At 36.0% G+C, this 19094-nt stretch overlaps 1 protein-coding gene and 2 long non-coding RNA genes across 3 annotated transcripts; all 3 read left to right on the forward strand.

Annotated features, from left to right (window-relative positions):
* Nucleotides 1-4365: 4365 nt before the first annotated feature.
* LOC114545087 (PR domain zinc finger protein 10-like) lies at nucleotides 4366-5283 on the forward strand. Its single transcript, XM_028563464.1, has 2 exons — nucleotides 4366-4651; nucleotides 4697-5283. Exons 1-2 carry the CDS (start codon nucleotides 4366-4368, stop codon nucleotides 5281-5283), a joined length of 873 nt encoding a protein of 290 aa, XP_028419265.1.
* An 11541-nt stretch (nucleotides 5284-16824) lies between these two features.
* Nucleotides 16825-17882, forward strand: LOC114515666. The gene is made up of 4 exons (XR_003686219.1): nucleotides 16825-16860; nucleotides 17263-17337; nucleotides 17558-17766; nucleotides 17862-17882. It is a non-coding gene; the product is annotated as an uncharacterized LOC114515666 (long non-coding RNA).
* A 7-nt stretch (nucleotides 17883-17889) lies between these two features.
* LOC114515667 lies at nucleotides 17890-18836 on the forward strand. The gene is made up of 3 exons (XR_003686220.1): nucleotides 17890-18020; nucleotides 18241-18347; nucleotides 18620-18836. It is a non-coding gene; the product is annotated as an uncharacterized LOC114515667 (long non-coding RNA).
* Nucleotides 18837-19094: the final 258 nt, after the last annotated feature.

Raw genomic sequence — 19094 nt, forward strand, 5'->3', positions numbered from 1 at the left:
GAAATAATATGCGACTGGTACGCAACGAGTTTTATAAATTATGTCGTTATTGCTATTCTACGGAAATTCGTCGAGTATATATAATTTTATCACCGAAAGTAAAGAAATTCAAAGTTGTAATATTTTAGAAATCCTACCACTAATATATTTGACATATTTTTCTCGTTTAAAATAAAAAGTGCATTACTTTTACTTCACGCGAAAATATTTAACGATATCACCTTCATGCATAATTCACCTTAGCTGACCCGTATAAGTTCAAAATTTTGTTTTGCATTTTGTTTTCGACAAGGAATATAATTTTATTCCGAATTTTTAGAGTGGAAAGGAAGGCAACCTTTGCTTCGAGATTAGGGACCTTAAGACTGACATTTAAGGTCGACACAGACCGGACGCGAATTGGCAACGCGGCGCGAATTTTCAACTTTTTAATTTTTCAAAATCAAATAAATTTTAAACTATTATAATATTCTGGTATATTACATAACAATAAAACATTTTGACTGCTCTAGCGTCAATAGTTTCCAAATTTTACTTCCAGAATTTAATTTATATGCTTCTGAAAACTGAAAATTCGCGTCGCGTTCCCGCATCGCGTCCGGTGTGTGTCGGCCTTTACGGGAAACCATTTACCGAAAGCGGCAAACGTTCAGTGGCGTAGCCAGTCGGACAGTTCAGTCATGCTATGCTGATATTTTGGTTTTCATTGACGTGAAAACAATGAATTTCTAAAGAAATGAATAATGATTATAACATAAAATTTGTATTTCTTGCCTACAGCCCATAAAAATATTTTCTGCTGAGGGGTTTCTGCTTCAGTGACTCCAAACAATTGAAGATCTGAACGAGCTTTGAAGAGAAATAATACGCGACTGGTCCGCCACGAGTTTTATAAATTATGCCGTTATTGCTATTTCTACAAAAATTCTTCGAGTCTATATAATGTTATCACCGAAAGTAAAGAAATTCAAAGTTGTATTATTTTAGAAATCTTACTACTTATATATTCCACATATTTTTCTCGTTTAAAATAAAAAGTACATTACTTTTACTTCACGCGAAAATATTTAACGATATCACGTTCATGCATAATTCCCCTTAGCTAACCCGTAAGTTCAAAATTTTGTTTTGCATTTTGTTTGTGACAAGGAATATATTCTCAACTTTTAGAGCGGAAAAGCCAGGCAACCTATGCTTAGAGATTAGGGACCTTAAGACTGACGTTTACGGAAACCATTTACCGACTGAAGCGGCAAACGTTCAGTGGCGTAGACTGTCCGAGAATTTAGTCATGCTATGCTGATATTTTTGTTTTTATTGACGTGAAAACAATGAATTTCTAAAGAAATGAGTAATAATAATAATAACGTAAAATTTGCATTTCTAGTCTACAGCCCATAAAAATATTTACATACCGATGGGCTGGGTATAGCAGGGTGAATCAAGATCTAACAAAAAGGTTTTCCAAGTTAAATTATCATTTCTTCTCCTTTGCTAAATATTGAGGGGTTCGGTGACTCCAAACAATTGACCATAACAAAAAAAATGGCGAATGTTCAATTTACCAGAATGCATTGCGGTCGGAAATCGTTTAAAAAACCGAACTCGTGTCTTGTAAAGGACAGGCATAAAACAAGAAATTATTTCCTTTGCTGTGTTAGAATTTCACGTCATTAGGTGTTTTTCTTCCCATCTTTTCTCAGTCAATCATTCTTAATGCTTGCTATGCATTCTGGTAAAATGTACATGCCGCCATTTTTTTCTTTACGGTCAATTGAAGACCTGGACGAGCTTTGAAGAGAAATCATAATGCGACTGGTACGTTACGAGTTTTAAAATATGTCGATATTGCTATTTCTACAAATATTCTTCCAGTTTTTATAGTTTTATCACCGAAAGTAAAGAAATTTAAAGTTGTATAATCTTTTAGAAATCTTACTACTTATACATTCGACATATTTTTCTCGTTTAAAATAAAGAGTACATTACTTTTACTTCACGTTAAAATATTTAACGATATCACGTTGATGCGTGATTCACTTTAGCTGAACCGTAAGTTTAAAAATTTTGTTTTGCATTTTAATTTGTTTACGAAAAGGAATATACTCCGAACTTTTAGAGTGGAAAAGAAGGCAACCAAACGCTTCGAGACTAGGGACCTTAAGATTGACGTTTACCGGAAACTGTTTACCGAAAGCGGCAAACATTCAGTAGCGTAGCCGCCGGAAATTTTAGTCATGCTATAAATGCTAAAATTTTGTGTTCATTGACGTAAAAACAATGAATTTCTAAAGAAATGAATAATGATTATAACACAAAATTTGCATTTCATATTTTGTGGAATAATTAGACCTGGCACTTGTGAAATAATGTTTGTTATTGCCAGCTAAAATATAAACTTTCTTTGATAGTTTATATTTACATTATATTAAAATTTAAAAACAACTTCTGTTCATAGACCAAGCAAAGTAAAAGAACTAAACTCAATTTGTTGCATACTTTCCTCCATCAGTTTTTGTCAGCAAATATAATATTGATCCAATAAGATTATTTGAAGAAAAAATTGAATAAAATGCCTTTCACCCTGGGATGATTTATAAAGCCACCCCAGTGATTTATAGCCACCCCACAAATGCTGCCCCAATGTATCTCCATTGTAAGACAATACTTTGCCAAATACTGGTCGTTCCACACCATTGATCCACGTTTGTACACCATTATGGAGGATATTGATATCCTCAACAATCGGCTTCATGATGCTTTTAATGCCATTTTTTTAACTAAATTAACATTAACAATTGCAAGAAGTCTGACTGTATGTTTAATACGTATGTTTAATACGTCCAAACGTTATAGGGGTATTCTAAAAGGACAAAAATGAATATTCATACATATATTACGTACTAATTTGCATATTTCTAAAATTCCTGCCAAAGGCACTAAAGGCAACAGGGACCGATTGCAGAATACCCGTCGTTTGTAGAGCGTATTATTGAGTGGATACGCGGATACCTTGCTACGCAGCGAGTTAAATTAAAATGACGTAATTGACTAAGGTAGAGGCAATATGGAGTGGATACGCGGATACTTGGCCACGCAATGAGTTAAATTAAAATGAGGTAATTGAATAATGTGGAGACGCTATGGGTGTGTGGCTACGAAGGGAGTTAATTTAAAATTACGTAATAGTAGTATACAGAAGAGGGGTTCTGGAGCGGGTGGAGAGCCTTGCTCCACACGTGACGTCATTACCGCCTTATCATTTTAAATTTATTCAGGAATTTGCTAATTTATTCAAGATTATACGTTGTCAATGCTGCTTTTTGAACTCGTTTTTGATGGGTTTTTCTGTTACTCTTTTATAATTTCTACATAAATGTAGTAACCCCAGAATAGTTTAACCTGCGATTTGTAGAAGATGCACATGACATCGACATAATTATTTTATATCATAGCCGGTTGTCAATTTACCGGTGTGTTAAAAAGCCTTATATTGTAAGACCTTATAGCTATACATGTGTATTTTATAGATCTTAGCGTTAATTCAAGAAAATAGCGAATTGAAATTGAACTTTTCGAAGACCGAGACTTACTATGAGGCATAAGCAATAACGTATAGCTTTTTCGTCTAATATGATAACCAGAGTTTGTATTGAAACGAAACACAGTCTCGGCGTTCTTGTTTATATTTCAAGACTTCAGGCATTAGTTTAGAGATCTCAGCTTATATGATATTTAACGCTCTGCCGCTTTTACACAATGATTAGTCAATGATTTATAATTATATACGTGTATATCATAATACATCATATCCTAGCAACCCATGGTTGAACTACAGGCAAGATCGAGCACGTTTAGATAAAAAACCTTTAACGCATGCGCAAAATTACACATGATCCAAAATATCATGTTTGCACCACAAGCCGTAGGTGCATTTTACTTGGATATAAGCTGAAAAATTTATCAAATTTGGAATTGTAAACTGCGACGTAACTGTAAAGACGACAAAGTTGAATTTGCTGAATTTGCTGCTTAAGTCTAAAGAGGGTAAAGAGAGTTGTACCAAGGTAAGATGTTGAATAGTTTATTCTTTTTGTGTAAAATATGATATAAATGTGAGATCACATTTTGATCACCAAGTAGTTGCTGTGCCCTTGTTAGCTGCACTTGTTAAGAAAAATCTGAGGTGCGCCTTGGGAAAGTCATGCAACGAACGGTTGATAAAGATATTGTGGTTGGTAGATTAGTTATTTGCGGCATTAGTATTAATAAATCAACGTTAACTCTCACGCTTTCAATGTAGCTGCTATATCATTAACTTGAAGAAAAATTCTGAGCATGATTTTTTTTTACTCTGCTTGTAGAATGGATTATACTTGCAAAGTTTGTTCGAAGAAGTTCACTCAACTGAGAAATTTGACTCGCCATGAAAAGACTACTCATGGAGAGGAGAAGTTTGTTTGTGAACATTGCGACGAGTCTTTTAAACGAAAGGATGCTGTAAAGCGACATGAAAGACACCACCAAAGCGCCGATACTCATACCTGCACCAACTGTAGAAAAAGCTTTTACCGTCGTGATAAATTGGTGGAGCATCAAATTCTCCGTCAAGGGAATCCATTGAAAAGAAGACCTGACGAAAATGACAGTGGTTCAGTCTCAAAGAAGGCCTGAGCTGATGTTCACATTGGAAAAGGCGAACCAGATAATCACGTCGAAGAAGATAACCCATGTAGTTCGACAACAGCTTTTGAAGATTTCTTGAAGAAAATCGAGTTGAAACCGCGGAAGGATCAGAAACAGGACATATCTCACTTCTTACGCGGCAAGACAGACTCCATTCTGAATCACCTTTCCAAAGAGCTGGTAAAGCAAAGAGGTATCAAATGGTTCATAAGCATTAAAGTACGGTTCATCAAACCTAAACGTGATGGTGAAGATGTGGCCACCGAACCCCACTTTCGTAGTCATTGTATGAGAACAGTAAGCCAGCATGAAATCGAGAGTCAACTAACTGAAGCCAAACAGAAAACCATTCAGTCCTTAGTATTATTTCAAAAAGAAGGAAGCGGTTGGATATTAGACGAGATCCTTCATCTTGACTTGAGTATCGCTCAGTATTCTCCAGTTAAAGGATCCAGTTATATCCCTCTACCCAGCAAACTAAAGACTAAGAAAGCTATCATAAACGTGAAGAATTCTGATAACAAATGTTTCATGTGGTTTATCCTCGCCGCTCTGCACCCAGTGAAACTGAATGCGGAAAGATTGCATCATTATTAACAGTTTCAAGATGAACTAGATTTGGCTGGTATTGAATTTCCTGTTACTGTTGACAAGATTGGAAAATTTGAGCGTCAGAATAATATTTCTGTGAACGTATTTGGCTTTGAGGATGTACTCTTTCCCATCTACATCACAAAGGAGCACTTTGATACCCACGTAAACCTATTACTATACTCCCAAGGAACAACTAGACATTACTGCCTCATCAAAGATCTGAATAAATTACTCTACAGTCAAAACCGGAGAAAGGCTCGTATGTATTACTGTCATTACTGGCTTCATGGATTTATCCGAGACGACCTCCTCCAAGAACACGAACCCCACTGCTCTCAACACGGTCTACGCCGACTTCGAAAGTCCTACCACCAAGATCAACTCAGTTAAACCTAATCCTGAAAAATCCTCCACTGAAAAATACCAACACCACAAATCTTGTGGATTTTCCTACATTGTTGTATCCGACCATGCGAAGTACTCCAAACCACCAGTTGTGTATCGCGGAGAAGATGCAGTCAACGAATTTTTGAAGTGTTTAGAAGAAGAGCAGAAATATATTCAAGAGAAACTGGATTGGGTCGAGCCCATGCGAATTGAGAGAGAAGAAGAGCAAGCATTTCAAGATGCAGGCCATTGCCATATTTGTGGATATGAATTGGGTTCGGATCGTGTTCGCGACCACTGTCATCTTTCAGGAAAGTACCGTGGAGCTGCACACAACGATTGCAATTTGAACTATAGTTTTTTCGACCGAATTCCTGTTATTCTTCACAATCTACGTGGGTATGATTCTCATCTCATAATGCAAGGACTTGGTAAACTCAAAGAGAAGAAGATCAACTGCATTGCAAACAACGCCGAAAAGTACATCTCCTTCTCCATCGATAATTTGGATTATATCGACTCCCTACAATTCATGAATGCATCGTTGGAGAAGTTAGTATCCAAACTAGCAAAGGACGGCGTTGAAAAGTTCCCCATTCTAAAGAAATACCTCGACAGCGACAAAGTATCCCTTCTGTTAAGAAAAGGTAACTACCCCTACGACTACATGGATAGCATAGAGAGATTTGAAGAAACAACCTTACCACCGAAGGAATCCTTCTACAATTTGTTGAACGACGAAGGTATTTCAGACGAAGAATACGCACACGCGACGAAGTTTTCCTGTCGGAACATGGGTGATTACGATGATTTGTACTTGACGTCAGACGTTCTTCTCCTTGCGGATGTGTTTGAAAATTTTCGAAGCGTATGCCTCAAAGCCCACAACTTGGATCCCTGCCACTTCTCTACAAGTCATGGTCTAGCCTGGCAAGTGTGTTTGAAAATGACTGAAGTCGAACTCGAGCTGCTGACCGATCCAGACATGTATCTATTCATCGAAGAAGGTCTTCGCGGTGGAATTTCAATAGTTAGCAACAGTTATGGTAAAGCTAACAATCCATATACATACCCGATGATGACCCAGAAAAAGAGACTTCCTACGTGACGTATCTTGATGTTAACAACCTCTACGGCTAGGCAATGTAACAGCCTCTACCCACGGGTGAGTTTGAGACCCAAGAGATCGCAGACTTGACATCACAGACGTTGCTGACGATGACGAAGAAGGCTACATATTGGAAGTGGACCTTCACTATCCCCCCGATTTACACGATCTTCACAACGATTATCCTCTAGCACCTGAGAAAATGAAATTGTATAATTTAACTAAATGATTTATTAAAAAATTATATACAAATCTAAAGCGACTTTAAAAATGTATATTAAACTATATATCTTGCCTAAAATTACGATAGAACTCACGTATTATATACAAAATTTATAGTACCGGAGGAAAGAAGTACACTTACATTTCAGCTAAAGCATAAATAACAGCAGAAAACCCAGAACTGAAACGTCTGGCTTTTAATTTTTGCGCTACAAGAAGACGACTTGAATTTGAATTAAGTGTATTTTGGTCGTAAATTTCAAGAGGCCAAAAATGCCATTTTAAAGCGCGAACATGCAAAACAACTGTGAGATCGAATGCAAGGCACTATCCGAGCATCATATTTTGTAATAAAATTCAGCCGATCGCATAATGAAAGGCCAACTCACCTGCTTTTTTTGCGGAGATCGAAATTTCCCCATGTAAATTCTGCAAAGTAAGTTTTCAAAGCGTATCACTCACGGAGTATTTTCTCGGTTGCTAATGGATAGGAACTTCTCAAATTCTCTCAGAATATAGAGCATAGCACCCTTGTTATTTCCCATAGGAAAACGAATGTCGATTGAAGCAATAAATAGTCTAAAAGCTGCCATATATTCCTCCGAAGGAAATCGCCCCCTGCCTCCTACCATCATGCTTAGCGGTGCGAAGTCTATCATGCAAGTTGTCTATTAGACTACGTTTACACTGCTCCCTTTGAATTCCGAAATTGTCCCGTTAGCGTTTACACACAAGCGTTCCTTCCCCGATACCAGTGTATACGACTGATAGATACCACAGACGACCGCAAGGAAAAAAATACCTTCGCAGTGGCCATTCGCTTCCCAACGAAATGCTATGAACAGCTGAGAATGACAACACAATAACCAAATCGAAAAAATCTTAAGAAATGTCTGTCAGACCGAGTAAGGCCGAGGATTAAACTCCGTCTTACCGCGGTTCGACCTCGGTACGACCTCAGTTCAACCTCGGTCTGTCCTCTGTTCAACCACGATCAGACCGAGGTTTGACCTAAGGTTAACCGCGGAGTATTTGTTAGTGGTGGACAGTACTGTACAATGTTTTCTAATTTAAATTTTTCAACCATTTAGGGTCAGATTCTGCAAGCTGTCAGGCCGTTACAAGAGAATATACCCAGCAGAAGAGGACGCCAGTGGTGGACTGTACTGTTCCTTGTTTTCTAATTCAAATTTTTCAACAACCTAGGGAGGGATATAGAATCCAAGAGCGTTTACGCCGTTACTACAGAATAAATTATACCCATCAGAAGAGGCCTTAGATATTCTAGCAATTAATGAGACTAAAATTGATGATTCATTTTCGGAGAATGAAATTAGCCTTGTCGGATATCACCTAATTCGAAAAGATCGTAATAGGTACGGAGGCGGTGTACTTTTGTATGTCCGTGACACCATACCCTTTACCGAACGAAAGGACTTGCTAACATGTTCACTAGAAATGATATGCATAGAAATCAGTAGACCATGTAGTAAGTCGATTCTAGTAAGTACATGGTATAGACCTCCCAATTCAGATGTACAGGTATTCGACGACTTTGAAGTTTTTCTTAGCAAATGCGACTTAGAGAACAAAGAACTAATACTTTTAGGTGATTTAAATTGTGACATCAGCAAATCTCCTCCTGATCCCCACACGCGTAGATTACAATTTTTATTGTCTCTTTACCAATTTGATAAACTAATTAAAGAGCCTACAAGGGTAACGAAAACGACAGCTACCCTGATCGATCTGTTTATCACGAATAAGAAGCAAAATTTTGCAAAATCAGGAGTTATCCATCTAGGTATATCAGATCACAGTTTAATTTTTGCTGTTAGGAAACATTGCGCTTTTAATTCTCGACAAAACGTAACATATGCTCGAAATTTTAAAAATTTTAATGCTACTGATTTCCTTAATGATCTCTCCCAGATACCCTGGGAAAATGTGGCACAGCATGACGATCCAAACACTTGCTATCGAATATGGAGGTCCTATTACTTGCATGCAAGTACTCGATCTGCATGCACCGTTAAGACGCATGAGGGTTCGGGGCAATTCCCTCCCTTGGATTACTCCAAATATTAAAAAGCTAATGCGAATGAGAGATTTTCATAAAAAGAGAGCTGTAAAATTTAAATCTCAAATCCACTGGGCTAAGTATAAAGAAACTCGCAATAAAGTTCACTCAGAAATGTATAAGGCAAAAAAAAACTTTTTCTGCAAAAAATTGAAGATTGTGCTCTGGCAAAAGACCCTAAACAAAGCTGGAAGCTAATTAACGAACTTCTGGGGAAAAATAATAGAGCGAACAATATTTCCCAGTTAAAAATAGGCGAAAATATTATTTCTGACGATATAAAAATGGCAGAGTCCTTTAACGAACACTTCGTGATTATTGGGGCTAAATTAGCCGCCGAAATTGAGAATAATTTCTTGGACCCAAGTTGGTCAGAAAATGTCAATTCCCAATCAGATATACAATTTAGATTTTCAGAAATTAATGTGCATGATGTATTCCTTCAGTTATATAGACTTAAAACATCAAAATCGACAGGCATTGATACTATTCCAGCAAGGGCACTCAAAATTTCAGCTGAAGTAATTAGCCCATCATTAACGTGGATATTTAACCTCTCGATTAGAACTGGAATCTATGTAGACGAATGGAAAAAAGCTTGGGTTCTACCGATTTTCAAATCTGAAGACAGACAAAAGTGCGAAAATTATCGCCCAATTTCAATTTTACCAATTATTAGCAAAATTTTTGAGCGTTCTGTTTTCAACCAATTGTATGAATTTTTGAGTGAGAACTCTTTGCTTTCTAAGTATCAATCTGGATTCCGCCCAAAGAATTCGACTTTGACTGCACTTATTCAAATGTGTGAAGCGTGGTACGAAAATATAGATAATGGCGACTTGAATGGTGTAGTTTTTCTTGATATTAGGAAAGCTTTTGATTCAATTAATCACAATATCTTATTGCACAAAATGAAAGAGCAATTTGGAGTTTCAAATATTGAATTGAAGTGGTTTGAATCTTATATTTCTGATAGGGAACAAGTATGTTTTGTCAACGGCACGATATCAACGCCAAAAAAGATAGTCTGTGGGGTTCCTCAGGGATCCATCTTAGGACCATTATTGTTTTTACTTTACATTAACGATCTCCCAGATTGTCTCGATAACACCACCCCTTGCTTATATGCCGATGATACGCAGATGTTTTCAACAGCAAAGGATTCAGCAGAACTTATCTCCAAGTTAAATAGCGATTTGAATAAAATCAGCCTGTGGCTAAAAAGTAACAAATTACAGCACCATTCAACCAAAACTAAATTTATGTACGTTGGATCAAAGCATAATCTTCTTAAGATCAATGATGATATTCCTGTAATGCTAAATAGCAAACCTATTCCCAGAGTATATTCAATCTCTTGTCTGGGCGTTACCCTTGATGAAACATTAAGTTGGGAAGAACACATTGAAACGATTTGCAAAAAAGTTGGGGCAGGTATAGGAACGTTAAAACGCGTCAAGCCTTATGTTCCTGGAAACATGTTGCAATCGATTTATAAAGCTTTGATACAACCCTATTTCGATTATTGCTCTCCCTTTGGGATACCTGCAACAAGACATTGAAAGATAAGCTGCAAAAATTTCAAAATCGAGCAGCTCGAATAATAGCTGGCGCTAGCTATGAAATTAGGTCTGCTTAGATATTCTTCGGGCACTTGACTGGGAAAATTTAGATTCCAGACGAAGTATGACCAAGGCAGCATTATTATATAAAATTTTGAATGATTATACCGCACCTAATTTGAAAGAATTATTTATCAGGAGGAATTTTTTGCAAAATAATTATGACCTCAGAAACTGTCACATTGATTTGGCTCTTCCAAAACCGAGACGAGAATTTCTGAAAAAAAGTTTTAAGTACAGTGGTGCTAAACTTTGGAATAATCTTTCGCAAGAAGTTAAGGAAGCGCAATCTATTTATTCTTTCAAAAATATTGTAAAGCAAATGAATTGTTAAATAGAATTAAGATTCAATCATGTATAGATCTTAGCATACGGCCGGATCACACCAACTTAATCTATTTTCTTTCTTATATATTTCTCTTTTGTAACCCAGCTAACACACAACGTAATGCCAACGTTAGCGGAAGGTTGTGGGAATGTCAGGTCAGACCTAACTAAACCACGACATTCCCACGACGTTGTTTTCCAGTCGCGATATTACTATACGTGTTAATAACGTTGTAGCGACGTAGAACTTGGACGTGTGACACAGGTATTTATTTAACGTTTGTGCAACGTCCTTTTTTAACGTCGAGACGACGTCAAAGCAAAACGTATTCATAAACCTTCAAATAACGTAGATACAACGTTGCCATTTTCGAATATATATATATATATATATCATAGTGACACGTGATATCTGTTTGAACTTTGAACGCGTGTTCGTCTTTGATTGTCTCTTCCCGCTGTAAAATTTTTACTGTTTGAAGCGTGTTCTGTCGTTCTGTCTTGGCTATTGCTGGAGTCATACGTATTATTTACAGAAGATTTTGTTACGGATATTGTCGCTTGATTTTAAAGTAAGTATAATTATGTTACCTATATACAGAGAATACTAGATTTATAAGACTTATAAATATTTATACCAAGACGATCATATACGTTTATAGCTCTCACGAATTATCATATTACATATATTTAATATTGCGAAAGTATAGCGATTTTAGAGGTTCTATCAAAGAACGTTTGTGTAGAATATAAGCCCAAAAGCACGGGATTATATTCTTACTAGCTAGTAATTTAATGTGTATGAAAATATTTACATATATTGCGAGGAAAGATTTTTAGGCATGTTAATATTTGCATTTAAGATGGCCGCCATATGGTGGTTTTCATCATCCTTTATAAACAGTTATCGTTTCATTAAACGGCTTTATATAGAATAATTAAATCATAGTTTAAACTTTAAAGGAAGATAAAAGAGATATTACACCTTTCCAAAAATACGGATGGGCATGTTTTAAGAAGGATTGAAATCGGTTGAGTTCAATCCATCAATAATGCAGTTTGGTCTGATTCAATCAAGTATAAATAATTTATGTTACTCTAGTACATTAGATAAGGTGTAAATTGTCTCTCTTTTATCTTTTTATATGTTTAATAATTGAAGAGCTTATTCAAAAAAAGTAAATTGATCATCCACTGTTATAGTCATACAGTCATACATGATATAGTCATAAATGTATCATGTACAGTATGTAAGAAATAATGTTTGCTGTGCTCAAATTTGCTTATTTTAACTTATTTACCTCTAAAATGCTCCACTTAAATCTTTTTCATTAATTATCAAATTGCTTTTTAAGGTAATTGAAAAAATACAGTATGTGTAAAAGCATGAGAGTTGACACACATTCTACAATTTCCCAGCAAGCAGGAGCAGGCCCTTTATATATATGGGCCTACATGTATATAGGCCTACATGTAGTATGGCACTGTGATACCTGTGTGCACTTAAAATTTGAACTTGATATTTAAAGTTTAATGTTTGTGCAACACAACCCATTTGCCCAGCTGTGACCACAAATTCATGGTATAGATTTTGCAGTTTATAGGTTTTGATAATTAATCAATCTTGTTAAAACTGAAACAAATTTTTGTTGCACCATAATATATAGATCCTTCATAAGAATGCACAATAATAGATCCTACAGCATGACTACATCATATACTTGGCATTTTTTATTATTCTGAATGCTGTAACATTAATATTGAATAGTTGTATGACTATAATATTTTAAAATATTTGTATTTGATTCAAGTAATTACTGGTGAATAATATATTTAACAAATAAGTTTTAAGTTTGTCAGAAGTTTTGTTGCACCCACAAACTGTGTTGAATTTTCATGGGGTGTAGTTGACATAGTCATTTTAATTAAACAGGGAATATAGAGAAATACATTCAAAGAGAAGTGGAATCATGAGTAATTGTCACACAGAAGTCGATTTTGCAATTAGAACTGCTCAATATTTTATGTTTTATTCATATTGTATATTTTGCATGTATACCTACATTTATGATAGACTTAATTAACTTTCATATTTCTAAACATCACTGCAAAATTTCAACTGCAGGTAGTTTCTCAAACCAAAAAAAAAGCAATGAGTGATTATATTCTGTTGTTTATTGCAGCTTCATAAATGAAAGAAAACCGAGCACAGTATAGGAAGAACTGGACTGCTGCAGCTCGTAGTTTAAAACGTACTAGTGCTCCCATTCCAGTTGAAGTTGATGATACTGAATTATTTGAACTACCTTTTGATTCAGCACCCCTGAACCATGACACTGGAACTGTGTCAGATGATCATGACCTGCAGCCTGTTAAACGTATCTGCACCTCTGTTGAGGAAAATCACTTAAGCAATCATGATAGGTTAAATTTGGATGAGACTTGGCATGATAACTCTATTTCTTCATCAGATTCTGAGAATGATAATTGTTAGATGATTCTCTTGCTGAAGGCTTAACCAATTGGGCTAATAGGTTTATGATAAAACATAATGCACTTGATGGTCTTCTTTCTGTGTTGAAAGAGAATGGGCATCCAAACTTGCCTCTTACTGCTCGTGCCTTGCTGCACACATCCAGAAATATAACCATTCAGGAAAAGTCTGGGATGGAATATGTTTATTTTCCCCTTGCTAATCAATTGTTGAAACACTTTAAGAAATATCCTTCAGACATAATTGCTAGGACTAATTCTCTTGAAATTTCTTTGAATGTTGATGGTCTTCCATTATTTAAGAGTTCAAGGAAGTGTTTATGGCCAGTATTATGTGCCATTGTAAATATCACACCTGTAGTTGTTTTCCCAGTGGTTTTAACCTGTGGTAATTCCAAACCAGTTGATTTGGATTTTTTGGATGACCTAATTGGAGATTTGAATAATCTTCTACAGAATGGGCTCCAAGACGGTGAAACTGTTCTTTCAGTTTGTTTAAGATGTGTAGTTTGTGATGCTCCCGCTAGAGCCCTTGTAAAAGGCACAAAGTTGTGTTCTGGCTATTTTGGGTGTGATAAATGTGCACAGAAGGGCATATGGGTTGGTCGTGTTGTGTACTCTCTGATTAGAAATGTTGAGTTGCGGACAGATGTTTCTTTTAGAGAACAAGTGCATGAAGGGCATCATAATGGTGTTAGTCCCTTCAGTAAATTGCCAGTTGATATGATTAAGAAATTTCCGATTGACTACATGCATCAATTGTGTCTGGGCGTCATGAAGAAATTGCTTCTGCTATGGTTACGAGGAAAGCGAGAAGTTAAGATATCGGCTGGCCAGGCGGAGTCTATCAGTACTAAATTGATAGAGGTCAAGTCTTCCATACCCAGCACATTTGCACGTAAGCCACGGAGCTTAGCAGAAATTGATCGGTGGAAGGCCACTGAGTTTCGGCAATTTCTTTTGTATACTGGAAAAATTGTTCTATCCGGTATCCTAAGACCAGATTTATATGAGCACTTCTTATCTCTTAGCGTTGCTAGCTGCATTTTGGTGTGCCCTATGTTAGCTAAGACTTACAGGGAATATGCGAAGCAACTCATGGAATACTTTGTTGAGCAAGGCAAATGTTTGTATGGTGATGAGTTTTTGGTATATAATGTGCATAGTATGGTTCATTTGGCAGATGTGGTTGAAGAGTTTGAAAGTTTAGACGCGTGTAGTTCTTTCCATTTGAAAACTACATGCAAAAGTTGAAACGTCTTGTGATCAGGGAAGAGTCCAATTGCACAGATTGCAAAACGCATGAGTGAACACTCTGGTTCCATTGAACTTGTAGATGAGGATGCAGTCAGTGTAAAAAATCCAGATAATGTTTTTATTTTGTCTGAATCATCATGTTGTGAAGTAGTAGATAAGACTGGCAATCATGATCACAATGGGGATGAATTATTTCAATGCCGAGTTTATAGCAAAACTGAATCCATCTTCATGACTCCATGTGATTCCCGCCTCATTGGTGCTTACAAGGCTAACCAACGCTGGACAAATATGAGACTACTGCCTTCCAAAGATCTCAAGAGAAAAGCCAAAAATTAATCTTGGCCCTGACAAAAATATTCATGGCTATATTGCACACAAAATACTAACAGCACTCTGCACTGAAGGTACTGGTTTTAATTATAATTCTGCACCTCTAAAATCCCAAAAAATTATGCAATTTGTTTAATTATTGTTTCTGTTATAGATGGCAAACAACATATATGCTGTCGTTGAATTTATAGAGGAACAATTAGTGGAAATTGTTGCAACATGTTGGATTGAGACAATTGATTGTGTAAGTAGTTAGAATTTGTTGAATTTTGTTCACTTGCAGAATAGTTCTTGGGTGTTACCCAGTTTCCTTTTTCTAAATTGTGATAATTGCTGGCTAGATTTGGTTGTGAAAACAGGGTACATGTATCATGCCAAATTTTTGACTTGCTAACACCCTAAATAGACCATTCCATGATGATCTTATGTTGCTAAATACTCTAGTTTAACAGTATTTTTGTTTACAAAACTTGTCATTCTAGGAATTATACTGCTACTGGCCACGAAATAATGCATCTCATAAATTAAGGAAGCTCGAGATTCCAGACAAAGAAACTTGGATTGCTTATAAAGTCAGAGTTTTCTCATATACAGGTTTGTTTTTAATAGCTTTGAAAATTGTGTCGGGAGTTTTTGAAGGTTCCAACCATTACAGTAATGGCACTTTTTAACACTTTATCTGGACACCTGCCCTGACAAGTAAATTGCCAATTAGAGTTTTATATGCCATGTTTTATTATTAAGATTCAGTAGCAAAAGCACAAAAGATTTTGAAAAGGGCTGAAGAAACATCAAATGTTGAATCCGATTCAGATTCTGGCCATGCAAGAAAAAGAAGGCGCACAAAAGCCAGTTTATTTGAATATTCAGAAGGCAGTGATAGTAAGTTCTTTGGTATTGCTCAACAGGCTACTGTAGTTGAAATGTTGAGGGCATTAGGTTTATATTTCTTACATAGTAAGGATGGGATTTTCGCCCTGTGAAAAAGTGTTCTCAATCATGACCAGGTGTGGTGTATAGCACTTATATTGTTCTGCAACTGAGGTTATAGTTGTTTCTCTCATTTACATTTTAGCGGATGAAGATATCTCAAAAAATGGGAAAAAGAAGTCAGCCCCTACATCATCTTCCCCAGTTATTACACCATTGCTCCCTGTTGCATCGAGCTTTTCATCAAATCCATCGAATGAAATGAGTCTGCCCATGGCTCAGAGAAAGGGTTTGTCAACCTTCGATGTGAGCAATAGCCTGGGTCATCATGATGTTCTTCAAGATGGTTCAGTTGTAAATGCAGTCAATCAGGTGTTCTCTTTAAATCCCAGTGGTAAGCATTGAATGTGTTTTATATGTAATTAAATATGACCAGTGCAAATCACATATTCTTTTGAATAATTCGCAAAATCGTCTTTCTAATGCCTGATATTTGAAAGTAGTTAAATAAGGTCATACTTTTTAGTTAAAACGTTTTTATTGCTGTTGTATTAATTTATACTTTGTTGATATTCAGAAATTTTTAGTGCCCTGAGCAATCCTCTCACTGATGCATCTAGGACCAGTTTAAGTTCTGGTGTACAGAATGTCCATGGAAGTAAGAATGTTCCATTTGATTTTCTAGCTTTTATTGTACAGCTGTATGTACGTGTATTGAGTCATTAATTCATATGCTAGGCCAGACTGAGGCTATTTTTTATCAAACAGCTGTTGGAACTCCTGAAGCAACAGGAATTCATGTGAAAGAAGCCAGCATTACAGTATGTATACTTGATTTCGTTATGCTTGCCAAAGAGAAATATTTTATGTAGTGGTAGTCTTTCTCAAACAGTTACTAAAAAGAAATCACTATTTCAAATCTGGACATAGCTGGAAGGAATAAAAATTGTGCTCAACTTAATGTTGCATATTTTATGTCTATACTGAACACTTTCTTGCTGCAATAACGGGTCATGTTGTGAAGCCATGACAAAATTTTAAGTACTATTTAAAACACATGTGTTTTATCACATATAAACGAGACAAAGCTGAGTGTTTTATATGTCATAAAACATGGCCAGTGTACATATGGGTACTATATATTCTAGAACATTGCGCTATATTGTTCAGAGTCAAATTTATAACTTTTTGCATTTTCAGTAATTTTCTTTCTCAATTGTCAGGTTCTGGTGCAACTACAGACTCTTTTGAAACACCAAAATCAGGCAATCGCAACTCTCTACATCAGGATCACGACAGTAAGTTGGCGTGGTTTCTTTAGAGTCCATGAGATCTTGTCTGATTTTTTGTTTTGTGGATATGTTGTTTCAATTATATGCACGTAATGTAATAATTTAATATTATGTGCATGTATGTTTTCTGGTGTGGCCAGTCATTTCCCAATATCAAGAAAGCTGGTCATCCATTCCTAACAAAGTTACATAATTAATAGTATAAATACATTTAAAATGTCATTAGGCTTTCAAAGATCTGTTCTGACGAAGCTTGATATAATGCTTGAAAAACAAGAAGAAGCATTATCAATTTTGCGGGTAGTACTTGGTGCCACAAGAGGTGTTAGTGGAAATGACATGCTTGAGGATATTATTCCCAATCCTCTGGACTCAGTTGAGGAATTGGAAAACCTTAATGATCGACTTGCAGATGAAGATGCTAGGAAAAAAATGGTAATGAGCATAATGCAGACACCCTGGTTTGCCATTTGTTCTGCCACGTACTGTTTTTGTTCACGATAAAATTAATATAAATATTTTACTTGTAGTTACAATTCTTCCTTGCTCTGGTGGGCATAACCATGGTGTTAGCACAAGAAGAATCCTGGCTAAGGTTGGAACAAACAAGCTGTGGTCATTATATAGTCTGAAGGGGAGAAAAGCAAAGCGGGCATTTAAAGAACTTGCTGTCTCGAAAATTGTTATCAGTAAGTATAGCATAGTATATTTGTACATTATTGTTTGGCCCATGATATTTGCCAGGCTTTACCAGGAAATAATGAATTATAATGTATTCTGTTTGGTGATGAATGTACCCATGTACTGTACAGGTGCTTTAGTGCTAATCCACCTTTCGAACAACTGGCTCATTGCTATTAACCCTTTCTGATAATTAGCTATAATTGTTCTATTTTTGTTTAATTATAGAGGCCTGTCTACGTGTTCACAAAGGTGTAAGTGAAATAGACATCGAGGAACAAATTGCAGAGTATTTGAAGCATGCTCCACAGAAATCCGGTGGCTCTAGATACAAGGTAACTATAACTCACCTCTATAATTGCTAGAGTACGAGGCTCGCATTACAGCAATGCGGACCTCTTCACAATCTTTGTCACAATCGAATTTTCAAACTCTAATACTAGCCACTAGTAAAGTGCAAACTACATATACAGGAGACGCGTCTTACGGTCCGTATATGAAAATTATCTTAATAGACTCTAATTAATGTTTGACATATTACCATAAATTTGAAGGGCTTATATGTCCAACATATACCTAACATTTATTGCGTTTTTTTTCTTTGCAGGATCGTAGGAACCAGGAGCAAGGAAGTGCATAACTTATTTTATGCATGGTGTACATTTTATCTAAGGCCTATCTACACGATGCGATTATAGTGGTATGCGATTCTTATCCAGACGTATGAAAACGATTGCTGATGCCAGTCTTTCTGTTCCTCAGTTTATTAAAACGAAATTTAAAATTTGACATCTTTACACACGTATTTACTCGAATACATACGCCGGTATATGAATCGCATACGACTAATCGCATCATGTAGATAGGCCTTTTGGCATGATATACATATATATAATAAAGAATATTGTAAATGGTTTGATTCGTATTAATTTTATACATGTATACACAGTTAAGTTTTATTTAAATAAATTGCATTCTATCCTGTACATCATGTTGTATTGTTGACCAATAATTTAAGCAAGATAAAAAATTTTAACATGCATATATTGCATGAAATTTGATAATTCAAGGACTTGTCTGAA

The sequence above is a fragment of the Dendronephthya gigantea genome, unplaced genomic scaffold (assembly GCF_004324835.1).
Source record: "Dendronephthya gigantea isolate DGI-Jeju-01 unplaced genomic scaffold, DenGig_1.0 000004F, whole genome shotgun sequence".
Classification (NCBI taxonomy): Eukaryota; Metazoa; Cnidaria; class Anthozoa; order Malacalcyonacea; family Nephtheidae; genus Dendronephthya; species Dendronephthya gigantea.